The 25,036-nt window shown below is 42.4% G+C and overlaps 1 protein-coding gene across 3 annotated transcripts in view; it reads right to left on the bottom strand.

The window, feature by feature from the left end:
* Positions 1-25,036, bottom strand: part of grid2 (glutamate receptor, ionotropic, delta 2) — a 555,674-nt gene that overhangs the window by 206,212 nt on the left and 324,426 nt on the right. For all 3 annotated transcript variants that reach the window (XR_002475295.2, XM_021620870.2, XM_021620869.2), the window contains exon 4: positions 20,666-20,871. Coding sequence is in view for 2 of the 3 variants with exons in the window: in XM_021620870.2 (XP_021476545.2) it covers positions 20,666-20,871 (206 nt within the window). In the remaining variant the exon portion in view is untranslated. The remainder of the gene's footprint in view (positions 1-20,665; positions 20,872-25,036) is intronic.

The following is a 25,036-nucleotide window of genomic DNA, read 5'->3' as shown; positions in this document are numbered from 1 at the left end:
CTGACGATCTGCAACACTGTTGGGTTTTCACGCTCAACAGTTTCCCGTGTGTATCAAGAATGGTCCACCACCCAAAGGACATCCAGCCAACTAGACACAACAGTGGGAAGCATTGGAGTCAACATGGGCCAGCATCCCGGTGGAGCGCTTTCGACACCTTGTAGAGTCCATGCCCCAACAAATTGAGGGTGTTCTGAGGGCAAAAGGGTGTGCAACTCAATAGTAGGAACATGTTCCTAATTTTTTGTACAGTCATCGTATTTCAATCAAATTGAAATCAATTTCATGTCATTTCAATTGAGTTCTAATTTGGCTAATTCTAGGCTACTGTAACGGCTTTCTTCTGTCGAAGGAGAGGCGGACCAAAACGCAGCGTGGTAAGTGTCCATGGTTTTAATAGGAAAACTCAACCACAAAACAAGAAACGTGAAAACCCGAAACAGTCCCGTGTGGCACAAACACTGACAGGAAACACACAAGAACTATGGTCAGAACGTGACAGCTACAGTCTGAAAAGTCTACCTCAATATATTTCATGGTGTGTCACAACATGTGCACAATGTGGCAAATCCTGATATTGTCATAGGGTAATGCTTGCACACATTAGAATAATCAGCCTCAATATTTGTAGAGAGTAGGTTGCAACGATAATATCGCTCTAGAATCTGATTAGTCATCAGTATTGTGGAATAATTCGAAAGTAAAGGTTCGATTTAGGACATAGCTGATCTGAGAGCAGCACTGCTTTTCTTTCGGTCAGTCTCCACGCATGCTTTAACGGGCACACTTAGTGAACGTTCTCTCTGCGTGGTGTTTGGGGAAAATGCATGTTACATTCGGACTTGTAGGAACGATTCATTGTTAAAAAACACTCATAAGCCGAAATTACATCACTATTGGGAAACTGGGCCCAGGCCCTATGGGCCCTGGTGAAAAGTAGTGCACTATAAATGGAATGGGGTGCCATTTGGGACAGACCCATGGTGTTGTGATTCCCAGTTGGACTATGGCTGGTGACAGTATCACCATATCAGTTTGACCCCACGGTTGACCCCTGCCTAAGTCTGTCTGCATGTGTAATAGCGAAGTGTGGAGGGAGAGGATTAGAGGCCTAACCCGACCACTGTAGTTTTATCATCCTACTGCCATGGCTCTGTCACCATTCATCACATACGATAGGGAGAATCACTAAATAATAAGTGAGGGGGAAATACACAAAACAAAGCTTGCCTTCTAAAATAGATACTGTATTGCAGCCTTAGCAGGCAGCCACATTCAATGGGACTTTCTGATTTGGTAAAATATCAAGTGCAGAGTGCTGCAGAGCTTCCTAGGGCCAGATATTTGCAAATTGGTGACATTTGTGATGGAAAGTTTGTAATGCCAGTGTCAGATTTGTTTTCACCAGTCGAAACAATACAGAACATAGAGATGACAAGAATAGGATGTATATCTGTAAAACATATCTATATTATCTAAAAGGAAACTACAAAGTAGGCCTACAGAACACGGAGTTTCAACACAAAGATTCGACAAATTCAAATGATAATTGATGAGTTGACATTTTAGAACACCAAGGTGTTAATCTAGCGTCGCCTTTTCAACAGCACCATTTCCACAAATATTCTACCTGCCAGTCCTGTCATCAGGACCAGAAATGCCATCCACTTCATCATCCGACAACAGAAAAGCCTACGCATCCAAGCAACGCGAAGGAAGCCAGAATTAATTCGGCAACTACCCATGAGGCTCTAACTCTCTCGCCCTCGCTCTCATTCTCTCTCTTTCCACAGACAATTTCAATTTCACATTTGATACGTCTTACTAGCGGGACTTCCATTAAAGCCAAGTGCATGAATTAGAAAAGACACAGCACAAACATTACCATGTCATTTCATTCTTCATCCCGAACCAATCTAAAAATGCCACCGTGTACGGTTATCTATTTAACTGAAGAGTAGTTTATGATTTTATGGCCCTCCCTCTCCACCTTGGAGGCCCGGCTCTGGTTTGCGAGTAAGAAATGGTCATGCCGTCCCCAATTAAATTAGAAACAAAAAGAGAAGAAATGGCCTGAGATGGGAGAATGGCCAGTGAGATTTAATTGGCCGTGTAATGGACATAGTGACAGAGGAAAGGGGCGGGGCTTGGGGGGATAGGCAGGCTAACGGCTGTAAATAATCACTGAATGCGAGTACAGGCACTTGAGACAGATCTGATGCACTATTCTTCAGAGACGAGAGGCGGTATACTGTATCTTAAACACATGCACACGTGCACATGCACATACATGGTACACACATGCGTGCCCGCGTATGGCATACTGTATTTGTACACACACGTCAATACAGAACCTATTGTAAACCAATACACAATGACCAATGTTCGCAGAGAGAGTCATTGGTCGTAATGCAAGTCAATAGGACTAACCTAAGAGCTTTCATCTGTACCCTTAATGCTCCACCATCATACCCTCAATTCTAGTCATGTGTGTTTGAGATTGGACTTTAATGTCATAGCCGTCTATTACAGTGATAAAGTTCAAGGTTAAAGAAGTCCCGCTGAACATCCTGTGGCCTTGTGCAGTATAGGGATGCATCCCAAATAGCACCCTACTGCCTCTGTAGTGAAAAGTTGTGCACTACATAGGTAACAGGGTGCCATTTGGGACGAAGCCCGCGAGTGCTATCTGTGGAGAGGAGGCTCTGAGTGGAGGACTGAGGTGACACATCCATCGACAGCAGTAATGATGACCCTTTAAATGTCAGCATGAACAGTACCCTACCATTGTGGTAGAATAAGAATACAATTTCCAGGTAATACGTTATTGTGCATTACATGGTGCCAATGGTATAAAGTACTTAAGTAGTACTATAAAGTATTTTAACTTAAGTACTTTAAGTACTTTTTTGGGATATCTTTACCTTTATATTTTTTGACAACTTTTACTTTTACTTCACTACATTCCTAAAGAAAATTAATGTACTTTTTATTCCATGCATTTTCTCTGACAAGCAAAAGTACTGGTTACATTTTGAATGCTTAACAGGACAGGAAAATGGTCCAATCTACACACTTATCAAGATAACATCCCTGGTCATCCTAGAACATCCTCTACTGCCTCTGATCTGGCGGACTCACTAAACACATGCTTTGTTTGTAAATTATATGTCTGAGTGTTAGACTGGGTCCCTGGCTATCCGTAAATTGAAAAAACACAAACATTGTGCCGTCTGGTTTGCTTAATATAAGGAATTTGAAATGATTTATACTTGTACTTTTGATACTTAAGTATATTTAAAACCAAATACTTTTAGACTTTTAGTAGTATTTTACTGGGTAACTTTCACTGTTACTTGAGTAATTTTCTATAAAGGTATCTTTACTTTTACTCAAGTATGACTATTGGGTACTTTTTCCACCACTGCATGGTACTAACATGGTGACAGGGAAATCATAATTATTTATAGATAATTGACTCTCGGTTATTTTGCGATTCATTGTAGCTAACTTGACAGTGCCAATAATGTCACCAATAAATAACCAAGAAAAAATTACTTCAAAGAATTACTAGAAAATACCAATGTGTTACTGAGTCATTTCACATTAAATACCAGAGAAATACTGGTGGTAGTAAGAGTATAAAATAAAGTGTTACCCATTTCCACTATGGTTTGTTGTCTTAGCCATATCCTCACCACAAAGGACTACTGCACATGCTCTCTACCTGTCCATGGATCCCCACCTTTCTACACCCACGTCCCTCCACCCATCCCCCAATCCCCCCCCCCCAATTCTCTCCTTCATCAGGGTAAGGACAAAAGCGTTCCAGTCTCCCCCTGTTTCTTCCACCCCAATAATAATAGCAGTGGTGTGAAGTACAAAAAATTCCACTTAAGTAGTTTTTGGGGTATCTGTACTTTACTTGTTTATATTTTTTGCAACTTTTATTAATACTCCACTACATTCCTAAAATAAATAATGTACTTTTTACTCCATACATTTTCAAAGACAACCAAGTGTACTGGTTACATTTTGAATGCTTAACAGGACAGGAAAATTGTCCAATTCACACACTTATCAAGAGAACATCCCTGGTCATCCCTACTGCCTCTGATCTGGCAGACTCACTGAACACAAATCTGGTCTGGTTTGCTTCATATAAGGAATTTGAAATGATTTATACTTTTACTTTTGATACTTCAGTATATTTTTGCAATTACATTACATTTTTGATTCTTAAAGTATATTTAAAACCAAATACTTTTAGACTTTTACTCAAGTAATATTTTACTGGGTGGCTTTCACTTTTACTTGAGACATTTTCTATAAAAGGTATCTTTACTTTTACTCAAGTATTGGGTACTTTTTCCCACCACTGAGTAATAGCACCTCTGTGACGGGTGACTCTTCCCACAGTCTGTCGCTACGGCAGTGGCACCGATGGCGCAGAGTTGACGGTAGAGAGAGACGCGACACACGACACACGATGAATCCCAAGCAAATCATAATCTCAGCCTCGGCCCTTTCCCATTTAAATAATGCATTTCAAACGGCTCCTTCCTTTCCTTGGCAGAGAGAAAGTGTTGGAACAGCAGAAAAGTTTCCTAAGTGTCATTCAGCAGAGAGAGGGAGGGAAGGAGAGAAGGCACACCATGGTGACTTCTTCTTCCCATCTTCTTCCCTGGCTGTCTCTTTGGGTTATCACCCCATGATAAACCCTGTCAGCATGACCACTGAGGGTCTCTAGGTCAGCATCATTCTTCATTTGTCAACTTGCTCTCACAAGCCTGGTCTTACAGAAGCCTATGTCTCTTATGGATCAAACGTATTCTGGGTTCTCGGAGGACATAATTGGTTTGACTGACTTTGACCTTGACTTTCATTGGTCAGACGTTTTGACCCGTCCCGCTGTCCAGTTCGATCTTGCCCCATCTCAATCTTTTTCTTTCTCTCACTTTTTTCCACTTCAACTCACTCACTCTCCTTCTGTTTGTGGTACATGTGTCACCCGACCAACACTGTCTCACTCAGCATGAACTAATCAGAGCTCTCTCTGTGTGGCCCACCTTGTGTAAGAGAGGCGTGACACCTACTGTGTTTGTCTGCTGCTCAGACGCCGACCTTGAGTGGTGGGAACAGGTGTCCGACTGTCTGTCTGATTGATGGGGGAGAGAGAGCGAGTGAAGAGAGATGGAGTTAGCAGAAAAAGGGAAAGAGGGAGAGAGGGGGGCACGTCTGACAAGGGCCATCCGTCTAACTGTTACCTTGAGCTGAAGTGACCAGTCACACAGCCCCACACTGAGCTAGATGTACCTAATCCAAACCATTGCATGCAGTCAGAAAGGTAAGTGTGAGTGCGTGCGTGTGCTAGGAAACAGCAGCTCGTCTGCCCTGATAGCCCTGAGAGGCTGACTCTCTAGAATACATCTTAACAACGGTACTGACATATCTTATCCAGAGACACAGAACTTCTTATCACTGTAATATAGCGCGGGAGAAACACACTATAATTGAAGCCTCTATTACATCACCACCTGCTGTTGCTATCTGTCTGTTGTGTTGTTGTTGTGATGGTTGTCAGCCGTGTGAGCTCAATGTTATCTCCAGAGAAGCTTTGTTTCTAACACTCCCCGCCCAGATGTCAGACTGTCACCATCAGGGTAATGGACATCTGTCCCTGACACTGTCAGACACACATCTCACTGGGAGTGACGACTGAGAGGCGCTGGCTAAGGACACGGCCTCCCTCGCTTCTCCTCCCTCCCCAACACCTCCCTCCATGTCCCAACGACTGTCAGTCTGTCAGACTGATAGTCTGTACCTCTGTCTGTCTGGGTGACCTCTCACAGTAGAGTGACTACACCAGACTAGTATGATCAGTGGCGTTAGTCCCCTCATTTGTCAGCGTCACACATTACATCCAAAACATATGCTGTATGTACATACGCACGCGCGCACACACACACACACACACACACACACACACACACACACACACACAGTGTTGCCAACGGTCTCGTCACGCCCTGACCTCAGATAGACGTTTTATTTCTCTATTCGGTTAGGTCAGGGTGTGATGTGGGGTGGGCATTCTATGTTTTGTATTTCTGTGTGTTTGAACGAGTGTGGTTCCCAATCAGAGGCAGCTGTCTATCGTTGTCTCCGATTGGGAATCATACTTAGGCAGCCTGTTTTGCCACCTTAGTTGTGGGTAGTTGTCTGTGTTAGTGGCCTGTACAGCCCTGGAAAGCTGCACGCTCGTTTTTGGTGTTTCTTGTTTTGTTGGCGACATTCTAAATAAAGAAAAATGTACGCCCACCACGCTGCACTTTGGTCTGGTCATGTCCCTGACGACTTTTGTGACAGGTCTCCTCTTCCACAGCCCAAAACAAGCCTAATATAGCACACTGGGTGGTTCCCCAGGACCAGCTTTGGATTTCTGTCACAAATCATTTGTCAATGTTACAACTTGATTACTTAAAATCGCTTCAGACAGCTTCTTAAGTACGAATAATTTGGTGGCACTTCTCTGACCTACGATGGAAGATAAGTGATTACAAGCATGCCAGCCAGTGCTGTCTTCTGTAAATCTGATTTTGAAACGAAAAAGGGAATGTTAAATGATTTCTAGACGGTTAGTATTCATCTTGAATGGCTACAATCACTATTTGGGAACTCGATAGATCATACTGCAACGTGGCGATAAAAAAAGAAAGCATTTTCCATTTGCAGTCGAGAATCATCTTGTGATAGCAAAAACGTCAAAACCATTAACGAACACAGACGCCACTGTCTGTGTTTGTCTGCGTTGTTGATGCGCTCCCTTGCGTGTAACTTCTTGATGATAAGATCAATCAAATTATTAAACGAAACAGTGGTGGATCTGTCTGCTCGTGGAGTGCTTTACAACAAATTAAATTAGTATGACCAAAATACTGTGTAGTTGTTTAGTCATCAGGACCCATGATACAAATCAAATCTGTGCCACACTTTTAATTTGAATGTTGCTTATTACGGGATAATTATAATTTAGAAATGTGCTCATGCAATGTTAATTTAGAGTGGCAGCGTTAGTAATTCATAGGGTCATTGACTGTTTTCCTCAAGGCATTGGGAGCATGTTATAAATCACCTTCCTGTTGGTTTCATTGAAAATAGTCTCCTATTCTTCATTAGAGACAGTTTCCATCTCCCATTCATCTCTGTTATTGTAACGGTCGTCGTATGAAGGAGAGGACCAAAGCGCAGCGTGGTAAGTGTTCATCTTGGTTTTTAATAAGAATAGTGAACACTGACACAAAAACAATAAAACGACAAACGAACAGTCCTGAACGGTGAAATAAAACACAGAACAGAAAATAATCACCCACAACTCAAAAGTGAAACCAGGCTACCTAAGTATGGTTCTCAATCGGGGGCAACGATTGACAGCTGCCTCTGATTGAGAACCATACCTGGCCAAACACAGAAATCCCAAATTATAGAAAAAGGAACATAGAATGCCCACCCCAACTCACTCCCCGACCATACTAAAACAAAGACAAATCAAAGGAACTAAGGTCAGAACGTGACAATTATAGAACATTCTGTGTCCCAAATGGCATACTGTTCTGTCCCCTATACTGTACCAGGGGTATTCAAATGCGAGCCTAGTACTTCTGGTTTTCTGTTCTAACTGATAATTAACTGCACCCACCTTATGTATCAGGTCAAAATCAGTCCCTGATTAGAGGGGAAGAAAGAAAATCAGCAGTTGAACTTTCAAATTAGAATTTGCCTGTCCTATTAGTTCACTACATAGGGCATAGGGCCCTTTTACACATACAGTACCCCATGTCAACAAACCAGGGAAACTAGTAACTACTCCGCTAAAAAAACCATTTTGTTCATATTAGCTAATTCCGCATCTCCTGGTTAACCGTATCTCCACTACGTCCATTATATTTCTACATCAAAGCGCATCTTCACCTTTCCTCTTTTGAGGAAATCCTGACAATTTTGCAGGTTACTCTGGAACGAAGAGGGCATGTAATTTTAGGATTTCACTTTGGATATGAGAAACGCTCATGCTGAGATCATTTGAATATTTCAAGGTAAGGACATCAAATGGCAAAATTCATATTCTCTAGATATCAAAGGAGTACATGAGAGCTAGCGAGAATAAGGATTTAGAACTCCGTTATACTTACAGCTATCTTTCCGGGACCCTTTTCTAACGAGCATCTTATCATATGCATTGTCACGAGCACTTCACATTGATAGAGCATAAACAGATGCAACATCCCCTTGGAGATGCAAGTTCACGATGACCTCCATTCTACAAGTGGATTCTCATGTAGACATTGTTGGGAAAATTCCTTATGTCATGCACAAAGTAGATGTCCTAACCGACTTGCCAAAACTATAGTTTGTTAACAAGAAATGTGTGAAGTGGTTGAAAAACGAGTTAATGACTCCAACCTGTAAACTTCCGACTTCACCTGTAGGTAAGTAAAGCCAGATAGGCTCTGCGCTTCTACGCTCTGTAAGTGGTGCCTGTCGATTTACCTGTGATAAGAATGTCATCCAGAAAGCACACAACCCCAGGTAAACCCTGCAGGACCTGGTCCATAACACGTTGGAATATAGCTGAAGCATTTGATACTCCATAAGGCAGTCTATTCATCTGGTAGAAACCCTTCAACGTGTTTATAGTCAGAAAATGCTTTGACTCTTGATCTACCTCCACTTGCTGGTAGGCCTTGTGTAAGGTCTAACATTGTGAACTGTTTACCCCCGGCTAGAGTAGCAAACACGTCCTGGGTCTTTGATAAGGGGTAGTGGTCCACATCCACCCATGCATTTACAGTCACCTTGTAATCATGACATATTCTGACACGCCCGTTTGTCTTTGGAACGCAAACTATAGGTGCTGCCCATTCACTATTCTATGGGTGTGATCACACCTTGTTTTTCTAGCTCTGTAAGCTGTTTGTCTACTGCCTATCTGAGTGCATGAGGCACAGGTCTAGCCTTACAAACCTTTGGAACAGCTTTCTCTGAAACTTGAATTGTGGCTATAACTCCTTTTACCACACCCAGTTCATCACTAAACACCTCAGCATATTTATCGCACAGCTGCGCAACTGGGTCTGACACATGGTTCACTCTTCACCAATCTAATTTGAGGTACTAAATCCAGTTTCTCCCCATTAGCGTAGGACCCTTCCCTTTTTGACACTAGAGGTAGTGGTAACAGCTGAGCACCACATTTCACTTTAACCTCCAGCTGTACCATTAACTGAATTGGCTGAGCGGAGTAAGTTCTCAAAACAACATCACATGGTTGCAGTTTATGCTTCTTAAATCTGCTGTTGTACAGCTTCTCAGAGAATAGACATAGCAGGCCCAGTATCTACCTCCATCTTTATCTTTTCCCCCGTTACTTCTCACCATGACCACGTACAGTTTCACACACTCACGATCAGTAAAAAGTCCCAAGTCCTTTTCTGACTGGTGATTTCTGACTGTGCTGGAGCCTGCAGGCAATATCAGTTCGGCCTCCTCAACTTGATCTGTTGTCAAGTAGAGTGTCCCTGTCACTGGATTAGAGTGTGCTGTTTGAGAGCGTTGCTTAGAAAACTCGCTGTTACCCGCAGACACTCTCCCCCTGCAAGCCCTTTCAAGATGTCCAGTCTTCTGGTACGCTCTGCCTTGGAACTCTTGACGTCTCCCCCCGCGCTTAGTATCTTGCCCCGCAGCTCCTAACTGGTAACTCCATAAACTAGCTGGTCCCTCAGCTGCTCCTCTGGTACAGCTCCAAACTCATACGCACAGGAAGCCTGGTGCAGGGAGCTGCCACCGGAGGGCTGGTGCGTGGAGGTGGTACTGGATAGACCGCACCGAGCCTGCCCAACCTTACCTGGTTGAATGCTCCCGGTCGCCCTGCCAGTACGGCGAGGTGGAATAGCCCGCACTGGGCTATGCAGGCAAATCGGAGACACCATGCGTAAGGCTGGCGCCATGTATGCCGGCCCAAGGACACGCACTGGAGACCAGATGCATAGAGCCGGCTTCATGGCACCTGGCTCGATGCCCACTCTAGCCCGGCCGATACGCGGAGCTTGTATGTACAGTGCCTTGCGAAAGTATTCGGCCCCCTTGAACTTTGCGACCTTTTGCCACATTTCAGGCTTCAAACATAAAGATATAAAACTGTATTTTTTGTGAAGAATCAACAACAAGTCGGACACAATCATGAAGTGGAACGACATTTATTGGATATTTCAAACTTTTTTAACAAATCAAAAACTGAAAAATTGGGCGTGCAAAATTATTCAGCCCCTTTACTTTCAGTGCAGCAAACTCTCTCCAGAAGTTCAGTGAGGATCTCTGAATGATCCAATGTTGACCTAAATGACTAATGATGATAAATACAATCCACCTGTGTGTAATCAAGTCTCCGTATAAATGCACCTGCACTGTGATAGTCTCAGAGGTCCGTTAAAAGCGCAGAGAGCATCATGAAGAACAAGGAACACACCAGGCAGGTCCGAGATACTGTTGTGAAGAAGTTTAAAGCCGGATTTGGATACAAAAATATTTCCCAAGCTTTAAACATCCCAAGGAGCACTGTGCAAGCGATAATATTGAAATGGAAGGAGTATCAGACCACTGCAAATCTACCAAGACCTGGCCGTCCCTCTAAACTTTCAGCTCATACAAGGAGAAGACTGATCAGAGATGCAGCCAAGAGGCCCATGATCACTCTGGATGAACTGCAGAGATCTACAGCTGAGGTGGGAGACTCTGTCCATAGGACAACAATCAGTCGTTTATTGCACAAATCTGGACTTTATGGAAGAGTGGCAAGAAGAATGCCATTTCTTAAAGATATCCATAAAAAGTGTTGTTTAAAGTTTGCCACAAGCCACCTGGGAGACACACCAAACATGTGGAAGAAGGTGCTCTGGTCAGATGAAACCAAAATTTAACTTTTTGGCAACAATGCAAAACGTTATGTTTGGCGTAAAAGCAACACAGCTGAACACACCGTCCCCACTGTCAAACATGGTGGTGGCAGCATCATGGTTTGGGCCTGCCTTTCTTCAGCAGGGACAGGGAAGATGGCTAAAATTGATGGGAAGATGGATGGAGCCAAATACAGGACCATTCTGGAAGAAAACCTGATGGAGTCTGCAAAAGACCTGAGACTGGGACGGAGATTTGTCTTCCAACAAGACAATGATCCAAAACATTAAGCAAAATCTACAATGGAATGGTTCAAAAATAAACATATCCAGGTGTTAGAATGGCCAAGTCAAAGTCCAGACCTGAATCCAATCGAGAATCTGTGGAAAGAACTGAAAACTGCTGTTCACAAATGCTCTCCATCCAACCTCACTGAGCTCGAGCTGTTTTGCAAGGAGGAATGGGAAGAAATTTCTGTCTCTCGATGTGCAAAACTGATAGACATACCCCAAGCGACTTACAGCTATAATCGCAGCAAAAGGTGGCGCTACAAACTATTAACTTAAGGGGGCTGAATAATTTTGCACGCCCAATTTTTCAGTTTTTGATTTGTTAAAAAGGTTTGAAATATCCAATAAATGTCGTTCCACTTCATGATTGTGTCCCACTTGTTGTTGATTCTTCACAAAAAAAATACAGTTTTATATCTTTATGTTTGAAGCCTGAAATGTGGCAAAAGGTCGCAAAGTTCAAGGGGGCCGAATACTTTCGCAAGGCACTGTACCGCACCGGGCTATGCTCCCGCACTGGGACACCATGCGCTCCACAGCATAACACGGTGCCTGCCCGGTCTCTCTCGCCTTCCGGTAAGCGCAGGAAGTTGGCGCAGGTCTCCTACCTGGCTTCGCCACACTTCCTGTGTGCTCCACCCAATACATTTTTGGGGCTGACTCTCGGGCTTCCTCACGCCGCCGTGCTGCCTCCTCATACCAGTGCCTCTCCGCCTTCGCCGCCTCCAGCTCTTCTTTGGGGCGGCGATATTCTCCTGGCTGTGCCCAGGGTCCTTTACCGTCCAACTCATCCTCCCATGTCCAGTCCTCCTTGCGCTGCTCCTGCTGTCGCTGCCTGTCACCACGCCGCTTGGTCCTGTTGTGGTGGGTGATTCTGTCACGATCGTCGTAAGGAATGGACCAAAATGCAGCGTGGTATGTGTTCATGATGATTATTTAATTAAAGAAAGCACTGAACACTGAATACAAACTATACAAAACAATAAACGAATAACGACCGTGAAGCTATAATGAGAACTGTGCTGACACAAGCAACTAACATAGACACATACAAAGCAAACTATGGTCAGGGTGTGACAGTCTGTCACATCAAATTTGTCTCTTGGCCTGTGTGCATCTACGTTGTAAACTTTCATTCAGAGGCTAAGTTGTAGCAACCTCATGATGGGTATACTGTAGGTAAAATTTGAGTATCATGTAGTAGCCTAAACCTATCGCTGTTACATTTAACTGGGTGAACGAAATATGAATGATAGTCATCCAAAAGGCTGTAATATAAGTAAGGCCATGATCATGGGTAAACAAATCATCCTCCCTCATCTGAAACGGCACTGACCGCCACTGATCTCAAAATAATCCATTTTAAATTCAGGCTGTAACAGAACAAAATGTGGAAAAAGTCAAGGGTGTGAAAACTTTCTGAAGGGCACTCTGTTCTTAAAATATGTTCTTAGTGTAAGTGGATTCCTATGTAGCAATCCTATTCCACCATGCAGATACGATGGAGGAGGAGAGCAAGTAGTCTAGTCATTTGTAGATACTGGTCCATGTCTTGGCCATAAAGCCAACCAAACAGAGCTAACCAAAGGATTAAATAACGCAGGAAAATGGGTTGAATGTGTGTTTGTCTACAAAGTGTGTTTGGAGAGCGGAGAACTGCTTAGGTTGAAAAACATGCCCACGCCAACGTGTGGAGCTAACAGATGTTTAACAGTCCTTCCTGCTGTGTTAGAACAACACACACACACACACACACAATTCACACACACAGGCACACTACACTACAAACTACACACATACAGTACATGCACACACACACACACACACTGCTATACACACACACACATGCAGGCACACACACACGCAGGCACACACACACGCAGGCACACACACACGCAGGCACACACACACGCAGGCACACACACACGCAGGCACACACACACACGCACACAGGAAGCGAGGGGTAGTGTGCCGTAGCAGCCCTTGCTACAATCAGTTCCCATCTGGCAGAAGAGCCTAATACATTTCACGAGGCCCTCCTGTGAGGAATGACTTGACAAATAAACTTGATTAAGTTAAAACATTCTCGGGCATCCTCTCCAAGCTAGAGAAATCTTGTCATCAATTTTATCCCCAAATCGGTATCCATTTTACACTATCTAACCGTAGAACAGAACATCCTTTCAGAGGTAATTTATTTTAGTTTTATAAATTCAACCTTGGTCCCATATACAGTGCATTCGGAAAGTATTCAGACCCCGTGACTTTTTCCACATTTTGTTACGTTTCAGCCTTATTCTAAAATGGATTAAATCAAACTTCACTGTACGGATCGTGCCAGATTTCCTCCAGATGTGAAGCTTGGCATTCAGGCCAAAGACTTCAATCTTGGTTTCATCAGACCAGAGAATCTTGTTTCTCATGGTCTGAGAGTATTTTGGTGCCTGTTTGGGAAGTTCTAAGTGGGCTGTCATGTGCCTTTTACTGCCTTTTTTAGGCCTGATTGGTGGACTGCTGCAGAGATGGTTGTCCTTCTGGAAGGTTCTCCCATCTCCACAGAGGAACCCTCAGGCTCTGTCAGAGTGACCATTGAGTTCTTGGTCACCTCCCTGACCAAGGCCCTTCTCCCCTGATTGCTCATTTTGGCTTGGCGGCCAGTTCTAGGAAGTGTCTTTGTGGTTCAAAACTTTTTCCATTTAAGAATGATGAAGGCCACTGTGTTGTTGGGGACATTCAGTGCTGCATAAATTTCTGTACCGTCCCCAGATCTGTGCCTAGACACAATCCTGTCTCGGAGCTCTACGGACAATTCCTTCAACTTCATGGCTTGGTTTTTTTTATCTGACACGCACTGTCAACTGTGGGACCTAGACAGGTGTGTGCCTTTCTAAATAATGTCATATCGTTTTAATTTTAAGTTGTAGAAACATCTCAAGAATGATCAATGGAAACAGGATGCACCTGAGCTCAATTTCAAGTATCATAGCAAAGAGTCTGAAATAAGGTATTTCAGTATTTTTGTTTTTGCAGAAAGGCTAGAAGCCAGTTTTTGCTTTGTCATAATGGGGTGCTGTGTGTAGATTGATGTTTTTTTATTTATTTAATCAATTTTAGAATAAGGCTTTAACTTAACGAAATGTGGAAAAAGTCAAGGGGTCTGAATACTTTTCAAAGGCACGAGCCGTCTCTTGAGTTCCAGCTTTCTGAGTCTCCAGCCATGGAAATGTCAAGTGCTCCCTTGTTTGAAGTCTTGAAATCTTATGAAGCCTTATGAAGCCCGTAAGCAGACTCCTGACCCGTTATTACCACACCCTATGCAACCTGTGCAGTCCACTGATATCCAACCCTACTCTCCACTCCTCTTCTTTACTGCTCCAATTGGAATCTGAATGTTTTCAGTGAGGTCAAGGTCATAATCCCACGTGGGATTAACAAACCAGTAACCCCCTTCTGGTTTGAATTCCTTATTATTAATGGGTTTTCCAACAGCAGCCACACTATAAATATAATAAGATTTTTCTTTTTTTTTAGTATTTTAATTTTTTTTTTTTTACAAATCAGCTACTTTGACCATTTTCCCCAAAAAATCTATACAAAAGGTTAGCTACATCGTCCCTTACTTCTCTGCTATTCAAATCAGAAACCAGAACATACACTTATTCTACCAATCAAACGGTACAGCTGTTTTAGTAACTGCATCAACTGCTTTAATTAAAGATGCAGTAAGTCACGTCAGAAGCTAGCAGATGTATTACTTACTGTACAAACAGCTGCAAATTCCAATAATACAACATCACATTTTGAAGTTCACTTTCCTTGCTTCATCTAACAAAAAATATGTTTTGTGGGTCAGAGTGCAGTATTTATTTTGTTTCGTAACACAAACGGTTGTTAGCACGTTTCTCACAATGGCTTTAGCCAAGGAGAGAGCAGGCCTGCCCAGGAAAGTGCATCTTCATTGAGCGACAAATCCCCATGACTTGAGAATCTGTTCGAACAAAAGCTAGCTAGCACAACAACAAAAAAGATTTCAGCTAATAGGGAGAAGTATCTAACAAAATAACTCTATTATGGCATTAAACTATTTACATACAATACAAATCTGGGTACATTTGTGGACAAAATTCTTACTTACCTTTACGGTTGAGTATCTTCCCACTGTCATATACAGTGCATTCGGAAAGTATTCAGACCCCTTGACTTTTCCACATTTTGTTACGTTACAGCCTTATTCTAAAACTGATTAAATTGTTTTTTCCCCCTCATCAATCTACACACAATACCCCATAATGACAAAGCAAAAACAGGTGCAAATGAATGGAAAAAAAATACATACATACATATCACATTTACATAAGTATTCAGACGCTTTACTCAGTACTTTGTTGAGGAACCTTTGGCAGTGATTACAGTCTTCTTGAGTATGACGCTACAAGCTTGGCACACCTGTGTCATGACGTTGGCCTGGAGGTAGATTTATGACAGTCATAAATACCTCTCCCCCCCTTTTTCCTCTCTCTACCCTACTGATGTTACATTTGAAAACACCTTGGTTAACATAGAGATTCTGGGAACATCAGAAGGTGGGGGGAAATGAACTATATTCTGGTGATCCAACCAATTGAACATATGCGGTGGTACTTAATGAATATGATATCAGTTCGTTTGTCATCTGAGACATTCTCATCAATGATAAGATGACAAACTCTACAGTGGAAAGTCTACACAGAGTTATCGGATTCACATGGAATTGTTGTTCAATTTAAATGTTTGAATATGAAATTATTCGTGATGGGATGAAATGTGATTTTAGCTTCTAAAATGTTAGAATTGGGTTTTTATGTTAGGGCTCTGCTCAATCAGTGGCCCGCCCCTGTGAAGGGACATGGGCCATAAAACTTTTCAAACACGGTCTCCTCTCCCTTCCTATATAAAGCCTTGACGACAATATAACCAACCTCCTGTTCCGAAAGGATGTGAGGACGACGGTCCGATGTCAGAATGGTTCAGAAAATAACTACAGAACGAAGCCAACATCAGCGTGAGCTTTGGTTGCGAATGGTATGAACTTTGAACTCTTATTCACTACAGAAGTGATACCTCCTAGCCGTTGAGTTAGCAACAGCAGCTGCAAACGCAGGTTAGGAAGGAACAGACAGAGTATCCCGTCTACCACACAACGACGTTACTACAACATACCCAATTGACCACCAGATACATTCTTCAAAGGACAAAGGACACGGCCTTCCATCTACCACCAACCTACCGAAGCGCAGCTCAGAGTAAATATTTATTGCATTTTCCTTTTCCAAATGGGCGGTAATTTAGAATGCATAAGATACTGTATTTACGATAGCACAGCTTTTTCCCTTTGTTCCTCAGTCTTCCTGCTCTTTCACTCAACCCAGACCCTTTTCTTTGGTGTAACCAAAGAACATATCTGTTCCGCCCGCTAGGGACGTTTTCCTTTATGACGTAATTTGTAATCAAGTTATGATTAATTATGTGTATATGTAATTCTGTGTGATTAGTTAGGTATTTAGTAAATAAATAATTAAACCCAATTTTGTATTGCTGATTCAACTTGTTAGCCAGGGTTCATGAATAATTTACAACTTTCAGATGAGACTAAATTAAGGTGAGGATTAATATTGACTGCTATTGATGTAAAATATTACTAGGTGTATTCGGAAGATAACAGCTCTATAAATATTATTTTGTGGTGCCCCGACTCTCTAGTTATTTACATTTACATGATTAGCTCAAATCAGGTAATATTAATTACGGAGAAATTATTTTATAGAATAGCATGTCATATCACTTAATCCGGCATAGCCAACAACACGACACCTGTATTTGGGGAGTTTCTGAGATTCTTTGCTGCAGATCCCCTCAAGCTCGTGTTGGACGGGGAGCGTTGCTGCAGAACTATTTTCAGGTCTCTCCAGAGATGTTCGGTCGGGTTCATGTCCGAGTTATGGCTGCAGAAATGTCGGTACCCTTCCCCAGGTCTGTGCCTCGACACAATTCTGATTCGGAGCTCAAAGGACAATTCCTTTGACCTCATGCCTTGGTTCTTGCTCTGACATGCACTGTCAACTGTAGGACCATATATAGACAGGTGTGTGCCTTTCCAAATCATGTCTAATCAATTGAATTTACCACAGGTGGACTCCAACCAAGTTGTAGAAACTTCTCAAGGATGATCAAAGGAAACAGAATGCGCCTGAGGTCAATTTCGAGTCTCAAAGCCAAGGGTCTGAATACTTAAATATTTTAATAACCTATTTTCGCTTTGTTATTATGGGTTATTGTGTGTAGATTGATGAGGAAAACAATGAATTTAATCAATTTTAGAATAAGGCTGTAACGTAACAAAAACAAAACGGGTCTGAATACTTTCCGATTGCACCCATTGGTGACACTTCCCTGGTTACCCAAGCAGCATTTGGTCTCACTGTGCGTTAATAGCCCTACTAACTCAGTATGTTAGAGACAGTTTGCGCAGTTCTGAGAAGGGAGTAGTACACAGCGTTGTACGAGATCTTCAGTTTCCTGGCAATTTCTCGAATGGAATAGTCTTAGTTTCTCAGAACAAGAATAGACTGACGAGTTTCAGAAGAAAGTCATTTTGTTTAGAAAATCTGCCTTTTCAAGCTACAATAGTCATTTACAACATTAACAATGTCTACACTTTATTTCGGATCAATTTGATGTTGTTTTAATGGACACCATTTTTTGGCTTTTCTTTCAAAAACAAGGACATTTCTAAGTGACCCCAAACTTTTGAACGGTAGTGTACATACACACACACACACACACACACTACATATGCCCAAACACACACAATATCCATACACATGGATACTGATGCCACACACACACACACTTACACACACCTACTTTCAGACTCACCACATTCTGCTGCTACTGTCTATTATCTATCCTGTTGCCTAGCCACTTCACCCCTACCTATATGTTATTCCTCATTGACTGAATTTATTCATATTTTCTACCTTCAAATGTATTGTTATAAAGGGACTAGTATGTAAGCATTTCACTATTAAGCCGAAACCACACAGAGAGACAGAGTAGAAGAGCAACCACTAACATACACTGCATAGTGTATGTCAACTTTATTGCCATGAGATTCCATAATAAACAGTTATGTTCACTATGTAGCCCTTGTGAATTATTGTTGTGTGCTCCTTTTGACTCACCTTATACTGTATGTCCTACGGGAGCCACCGTACCTTCCTCCTGTTATTGTTGGCTCACTAACGTGAGAGAATTGTAGCTAATAGACCCTATCAGTTTATAAAGAGTTTAGCTAGTCTCATTCTTTCCACATAACAGTGTTCTCTCTTGAACAGAGTTCCTAGAGTTCCCCAGCTGTATCCTGCCTAGGCTATATGCCTGTGCTGGAAATAAACAAACATGTTTTTTTTCGTCAAATATGTATTAGAATAATAATAATAAGTATTATAATAATAAGTATTATAAAAATAATAAACACTTTTTAACTATTCACAATTCCAGACGTAACAATGCATAAACAGTCTATTTTCTGGAAATGTATCTGCTCACTGTACCAGCATTGCTTCATGTAGACGCAAGGAAAAAAAAGACTTGCTTTCTAATTTGAAGCGCATGACACTGTTGACGTCGTCTCTTTACTCTCATTCACTACCAGGCATTCTAATTCCAGCATGTACATGCTCGTTCATGCAAGTCAAAACAAAAAAACCTTTCGTTTTGATTTGGCTTTTAGTCTACACTTGTCGTTTTACAAAGCATGTGACAAATAACATTTGATTTGATTTCAGGCAGTCTTTTCAAATAGCTCTTACACTTAAAGGGCATTATCATCATTTTCAGAATTTCACAGTATCATTCCAACCTCATCCCATGGAAGTATACACACAGTGGCCAGTTTACACCACCCCGTTCATGAAAATGGTTTGCTCCTACAGACAGTGAGTCACATAGCCGTGCCTTGCTATATAAAGCAGGCATCGAGGCATCCAGTTTATAGCTCGATTGAACGTTCGAATGGGCAAAACGAAGCAACTTTGAGCGTGGTATGATCGTCGGTGCCAGGCTCGCAGGTGCCAGGCTCGCCGGTTCCAGTATCTCAGAAAAGGCCGGCCTCCTGGGCTTTTCACGCACAACGTCTAGGGTTTACCGAGATTGGGCGACAAACAAAAAACATCCAGTCAGTGGCAGTCCTGTGGACAAAAACAGCTTGTTGATGAAAGGTCGAAAGAAAATGGCAAGAACCGTGCAAGCTAACAGGCAAGCAAATAATGGAGCAGTTGAACAGTGTTGTGCAGAACGGCATCTCGTAACACACAACTCGTCAGACGACCACACTGCGTTCCCCTCCTATCAGCTAAAAACAAGAAGAAGCGACTAGTGGGCACGCGATCACCAACACTGGACAATTAAGGAGCAGAAAAACACTGCCTGGTTCGATGAATTCCGGCTCCTGATGCGTCATGCTGATGGTAGAGTCAGGATTTGGCGTAAGTAGCACTAGTCCATCGCCCTATCCTGCCTGGTGTCATCGGTATAGGCTGGTGGCGGTGGTGTAATGGTATGGGGAATGTTTTCCTGGCAAACATGACGTTCCTTGATAGCAATTGAGCAACGTTTCCATGCCCTGAAGAATTCAGGCTGTCCTGGAGACAAATGTGGGTCCGACTCGGTACTAAATGGGTGTACCTAATAAAACATAGGAATATCCCGTTTTTGACTGCACTGGGCCTTTATCTCTAATATCTTACGAGTACGAATAAAGGGAATAGGGAACCACCACAGAGAACCATTTGACACTGTGGATTGGGCTGCCTAAGTACTTATCAATTGACAATTAGTCATGTATTAGCAGCTTCTTAGCACTTATTGATCATATGTAAACATAGCTAATTTGGGGATAATACACTATTAGGAATTATTAGACCCGGTGTTTTAAGCAGTGATTGTCTCCATGAGGTATATGAGTGGGAATGTGGAAGAGAGAATGTAAGTTGTAGTAGTGTGGAAAAGTTTAGGTCCTATGTGCAACAGACGTCATTGTGCCTCCTTAACGGTATAGCTTCCTTCGTCATGATCCCGGACTGGACCTCGATCTTTGATCCTCTGCCTTGCAAATACACGTGAGCACCCGTTTTAGCCAATTACGCTACATAAAAACAAGCGATTGGATAGCGTGAGACAAGTCACGCTGGGGTTATGAATCTAACTCTGTTAAGTGAGTGTGTGTGTGTGTGTGTGTGTGTGTGTGTCTGTGTCTGTGTCTGTGTGTGTGTGTGTGTGTGAGAAAGAGTGTGTGTGAGAATGTGTGAGAGTGTGTGAGAGTGTGTGCAGGCATTGGGCGTGCATGTGCACCCGCGTGTGTGTGTGTGTGTGTGTGTGTGTACCTCAGTGATGAAGGCCTTGGCGGTGGCAGGGCTCATGAAGAGCACGGCCCGGCGCAGCGTGTCCCGGTAGCGGTGGAGCTCCTCCACCCTCATGGTCCGGAACATGCTGGTAATCATCATGTTGATGTTGGACTCCACCTTCTGAAGCGACACGTCCATGCCTTGCTGAGACGTCTTGTCCAGGAAGTCCTGGATCCCACGGATATCTATATGGAAAAAGAGGGAGGGATGGGTGGAGAGGGAGGATGGGGGTAGAGCGATAGGGGCAGGGGAGGTGGGGAGGGAGAGGGGGATAAACGGGGACGAGATGGAGAAAAGGAGAGGGATTTGCATCACATTCATTATGCGGACACCTGTCAGTCACAGTTTGGTGAACAAGTAGCCAGATAAAACATCCGAGCCGCTATTGTCGAGTTAAAGACATGTCAATAAACTCACTGACCATCTTTCCACAAACTATAAAACAGGTTATTGGAGATCAGCTTTCACTGTTCCCCCTTAATATGTATTTGGATACCGGTACTATAAAATCACAGTATTATCCATTCACTTTTATCACATTTGCTCTTGTAGAAAAAGGTTGGAATACATGGACCATTAGCATTTCTTTTTCAGTGTGCTGGAGTGAGACCTGTGTAGTACATTTGTCACTGCAGTGATGAGGCTGATGTCTCACAGAGGATGTAAATAAAACATGAATCATAGCCAGAGAGCTGACTGGCTACTCATCTCCTAGCAAAAATGGCCCCATGTCCCACACCAGCCTGACACGGGGTAGCCCACAACAAGCCCAACACAGGCTAGCCCACACCAATCCCACATCAGCCCAACACAGGCAAGCCTGCACCAAGCCTACACCAGCCCAACACAGGCTAGCCCAAAATGGGCCAGCCCACACCAAGCCCAGCAAGGTCTAGTCCACAAAAGCACAGCTACATCATAATGTAGAGTCGAGGGCTCGTTAGAATATTTGGGGGGCGTAGTTTACAAATACCTAAATCATGTTGTTAAGTTAAAAAAAGAATACAAGATAAAAATTGCTGACACCCTTCAAACCAATTAGGGTTCAGAATACAGTAAATTCTCGGAATCCTCTTTCTTCAAATATAACCTTATAGTTAGTTCTAAGTTCACGTGTTCTTTTTGTGAATCCATTTCTGAGAGTTTCGTTCCAGTTGAAGTATTCTGTTGTGTGATGGCAACAAAAAATGATATTGTACACTGCCAGTGTGATAAAACCTTTCTGAGACCGGGGGCAGTATTGAGTAGTTTGGATGAATGAGATGCCCCATGTACACTGCCTGTTACTCAGGCCCAGAAGCTAGGATATGCATATGCACGGTAGTATTGGATAGAAAACACTAAAGTTTCCAAAACTGTTACAATAATGTCTGTGAGTATAACAGAACTGATATACCAGGCAAAAACCTGAGGAAAATCCATCCAGGAAATATTTTGAAATGGCTGTTTTACCATTGAAAGCCTATCCACCATACAAAGACTTATGACCCAGTTCACGATCCCTATGGCTTCCACTACATATGGTCAGTCTTTACGCATTGTTTCAGGCTTTTACTCTGAAAAATGAGGGAGAAACACCACTTTCAATGAGAGGACAGTGGAAATTTCCGGAGATGTTTCCTGCGCGTGACCGGGAGTGCGCCGTGACCGGGAGTGGTCTTGTATGTCTTCCATTTCCTAATAATTGCTCCCACAGTTGATTTCTTCAAACCAAGCTGCTTACCTATTGCAGATTCAGTCTTCCCAGCCTGGTGCAGGTCTACTATTTTGCTTCTGGTGTCCTTTGACAGCTCTTTGGTCTTGGCTATAGTGGAGTTTGAAGTGTGACTGTTTGAGGTGTGGACAGGTGTCTTTTGTACTGATAACAAGTTCAAACAGGTGCCATTAATATAGGTAACGAGTGGAGGACAGAGGAGCCTCTTAAAGAAGAAGTTACAGGTCTGTGAGAGCCAGAAATCTTGCTTGTTTGTAGGTGACCAAATACTTTTTTTCCACCATAATTTGCAAATAAATTCATTAAAAATCCTACAATGTGATTTTCTGGATTTTTTTTCTCATTTTGTCTGTCATAGTTGAAGTGTACCTATGATGAAAATTACAGGCCTCTCTCATCTTTTTGAGTGGGAGAACTTGCACAATTGGTGGCTGACTAAATACTTTTTTGCCCCACTGTATATCTTTAAGCCGATGTATAACACTTGTATGTTTTAGACATTTTTAGTATGAGATTTCTGTTGTTTGAATTTGGCGCTCTGCAATTTCACTGGCTGTTGGCCAGTGAGCGGAACACCTATCCCCAATATTAAAAGACTTTGATAAGTAAATGTGACATTATTCTGGTAAAAATATATATGATAGTAAGAACTTAACTGTCTTTCTGATCCATTGTAGCAGGCATGTGATCCAAAGGGGTCGGCTTATTTCAGGGGAAGTGAGGGCTGCCTTCAGGGCCACCTGCCTTGGGCCCAATGTGGGCAGCCTACGTGGGGCCAATATTTTAGCCAGCATTGGATCTACATCGTGCCAATGGGGACATGTTTGCTGAGCTCTCTCTCACTCTCTCACATTCTCACTTTATCTCTCTCTCTCTCCCTCTCTCACATTCTCACTTTCTCTCTCTCTCTCCCTCTCTCACATTCTCACTTTATCTCTCTCCCTCTCTCACATTCTCACTTTATCTCTCTCCCTCTCTCACATTCTCACTATCTCTCCCTCTCTCACATTATCTTTCTCTCGCTCTCTCTCCCTCTCTCACATTCTCACTTTATCTCTCTCACACATTCTCTCTCTCACATTCTCACTTTCTCTCTCACATTCTCACTATCTCGCTCTCTCTCTCCCTCTCTCATATTCTCACTTTATCTCTCTCTCTCTCTCCACCCTGTCTCTCTCCACCCTGTCTCTCCCCCGCTCTCTCTCAGCTACAAGGGCAGGCCTTATCAAATCCATTACGTAGCTGCGTCATTGGCTGAATGCACAATCCAACTCCTACCAAAGACGAGTGCAAAGGTGGCTTCAAAAATGTGCTACTGATTCAGATGTGCGGGCAAAGCAATAATTTGCAAATGTTGTGCTTTGTGCTCTGAATGAATTGGTTTCGTGGTACACTAACTCAGGCTGTCTTTCTTTTAGATTTCTATGTCAAGAAATACACAGTACAACTTTTTCAATTAAATCCTAGTCCTATAGTGTTGAGATATATACTATATATATACAGTTGAAGTCTGAAGTTTACATACTCTTAGGTTGGAGTCATTAAAACTAGTTTTTCAAACACTCCACAAATTACTTGTTAACAAACTATTATTTTGGCAAGTCGGTTAGGACATCTACTTTGTGCATGACACAAGTAATTTTTCCAAGAATTGTTTACAGACAGATTATTTCACTTATTATTCACTGTATCACAATTCCAGTGGGACATACGTTTACACATTCGGAATCATGTAGTAACCAAAAAAGTGTTGAACAAATTAAAATATATTCTATTGTTGAGATTCTTCAAAATAGCCACCCATTGCCTTGATGACAGCTTTGCACACTCTTGACATTCTCTCAACCAGCTTCATGAGGTAGTCACCTGGAATGCATTTCAATTAACAGGTGTGTCTTGTCATAAGTTCATTTGTGGAATTTATTTCCTTATGAATATGTTTGAGACAATCAGTTGTGTTGTGACAAGGTAGGGGTGGTACCAAGAAGATAGCCGTATTTGGTCCATATTATGGCAAGAACAGCTCAAATAAGCAAAGAGAACTTTAAGACATTACTTTAAGACATGAAGGTCAGTCAATCTGGAAAATTTCAAGAACTTTTGAAGTTTATTAAAGTGCAGTCACAAAAGCCATCAAGCGCTATGATGAAACTGAATCTCATGAGGACCACCACAAGAAAGGAAGACCCAGAGTTACCTCTGCTGCAGAGGATAAGTTCATTAGTTACCACCCTCAGAAATGTGCTATTTCATAGTTTAATGTCTTGACTATTAGTCTACGTAGAATATGACAGTTCCAATTCCTAGGCCCATATTAATTATAGGTCTCAGAGTAAGAATGCTGATCTAGGATCAGTTTTGCCTTTTAGAACATAATAAATAATATCACATGAACATGATCCTAGATCAGCACTAATACTCTGAGATGCTTGATTACATGTGGTCCCTGGACTCTCTGGGTCAGGCCTGTGGTTGTAACACTACATCAATCAATATTCAGCAGACTGTAATAAGATACTGTTTATGTCTCAGCCTCTCACATATTATATTCTGTCCCTATAGCATGCCATTACCTTAACCATTTCCCCCGCACAATACAACAACTTCAAGTGAGTTGTGCACCCATAACAGTAAAC

This window comes from Oncorhynchus mykiss, chromosome 11 (assembly GCF_013265735.2).
Source record: "Oncorhynchus mykiss isolate Arlee chromosome 11, USDA_OmykA_1.1, whole genome shotgun sequence".
NCBI classification, from domain to species: Eukaryota; Metazoa; Chordata; class Actinopteri; order Salmoniformes; family Salmonidae; genus Oncorhynchus; species Oncorhynchus mykiss.
Note: the sequence above shows the minus strand (reverse complement) of the source record. Positions and strands in the feature narration are given on the sequence as shown.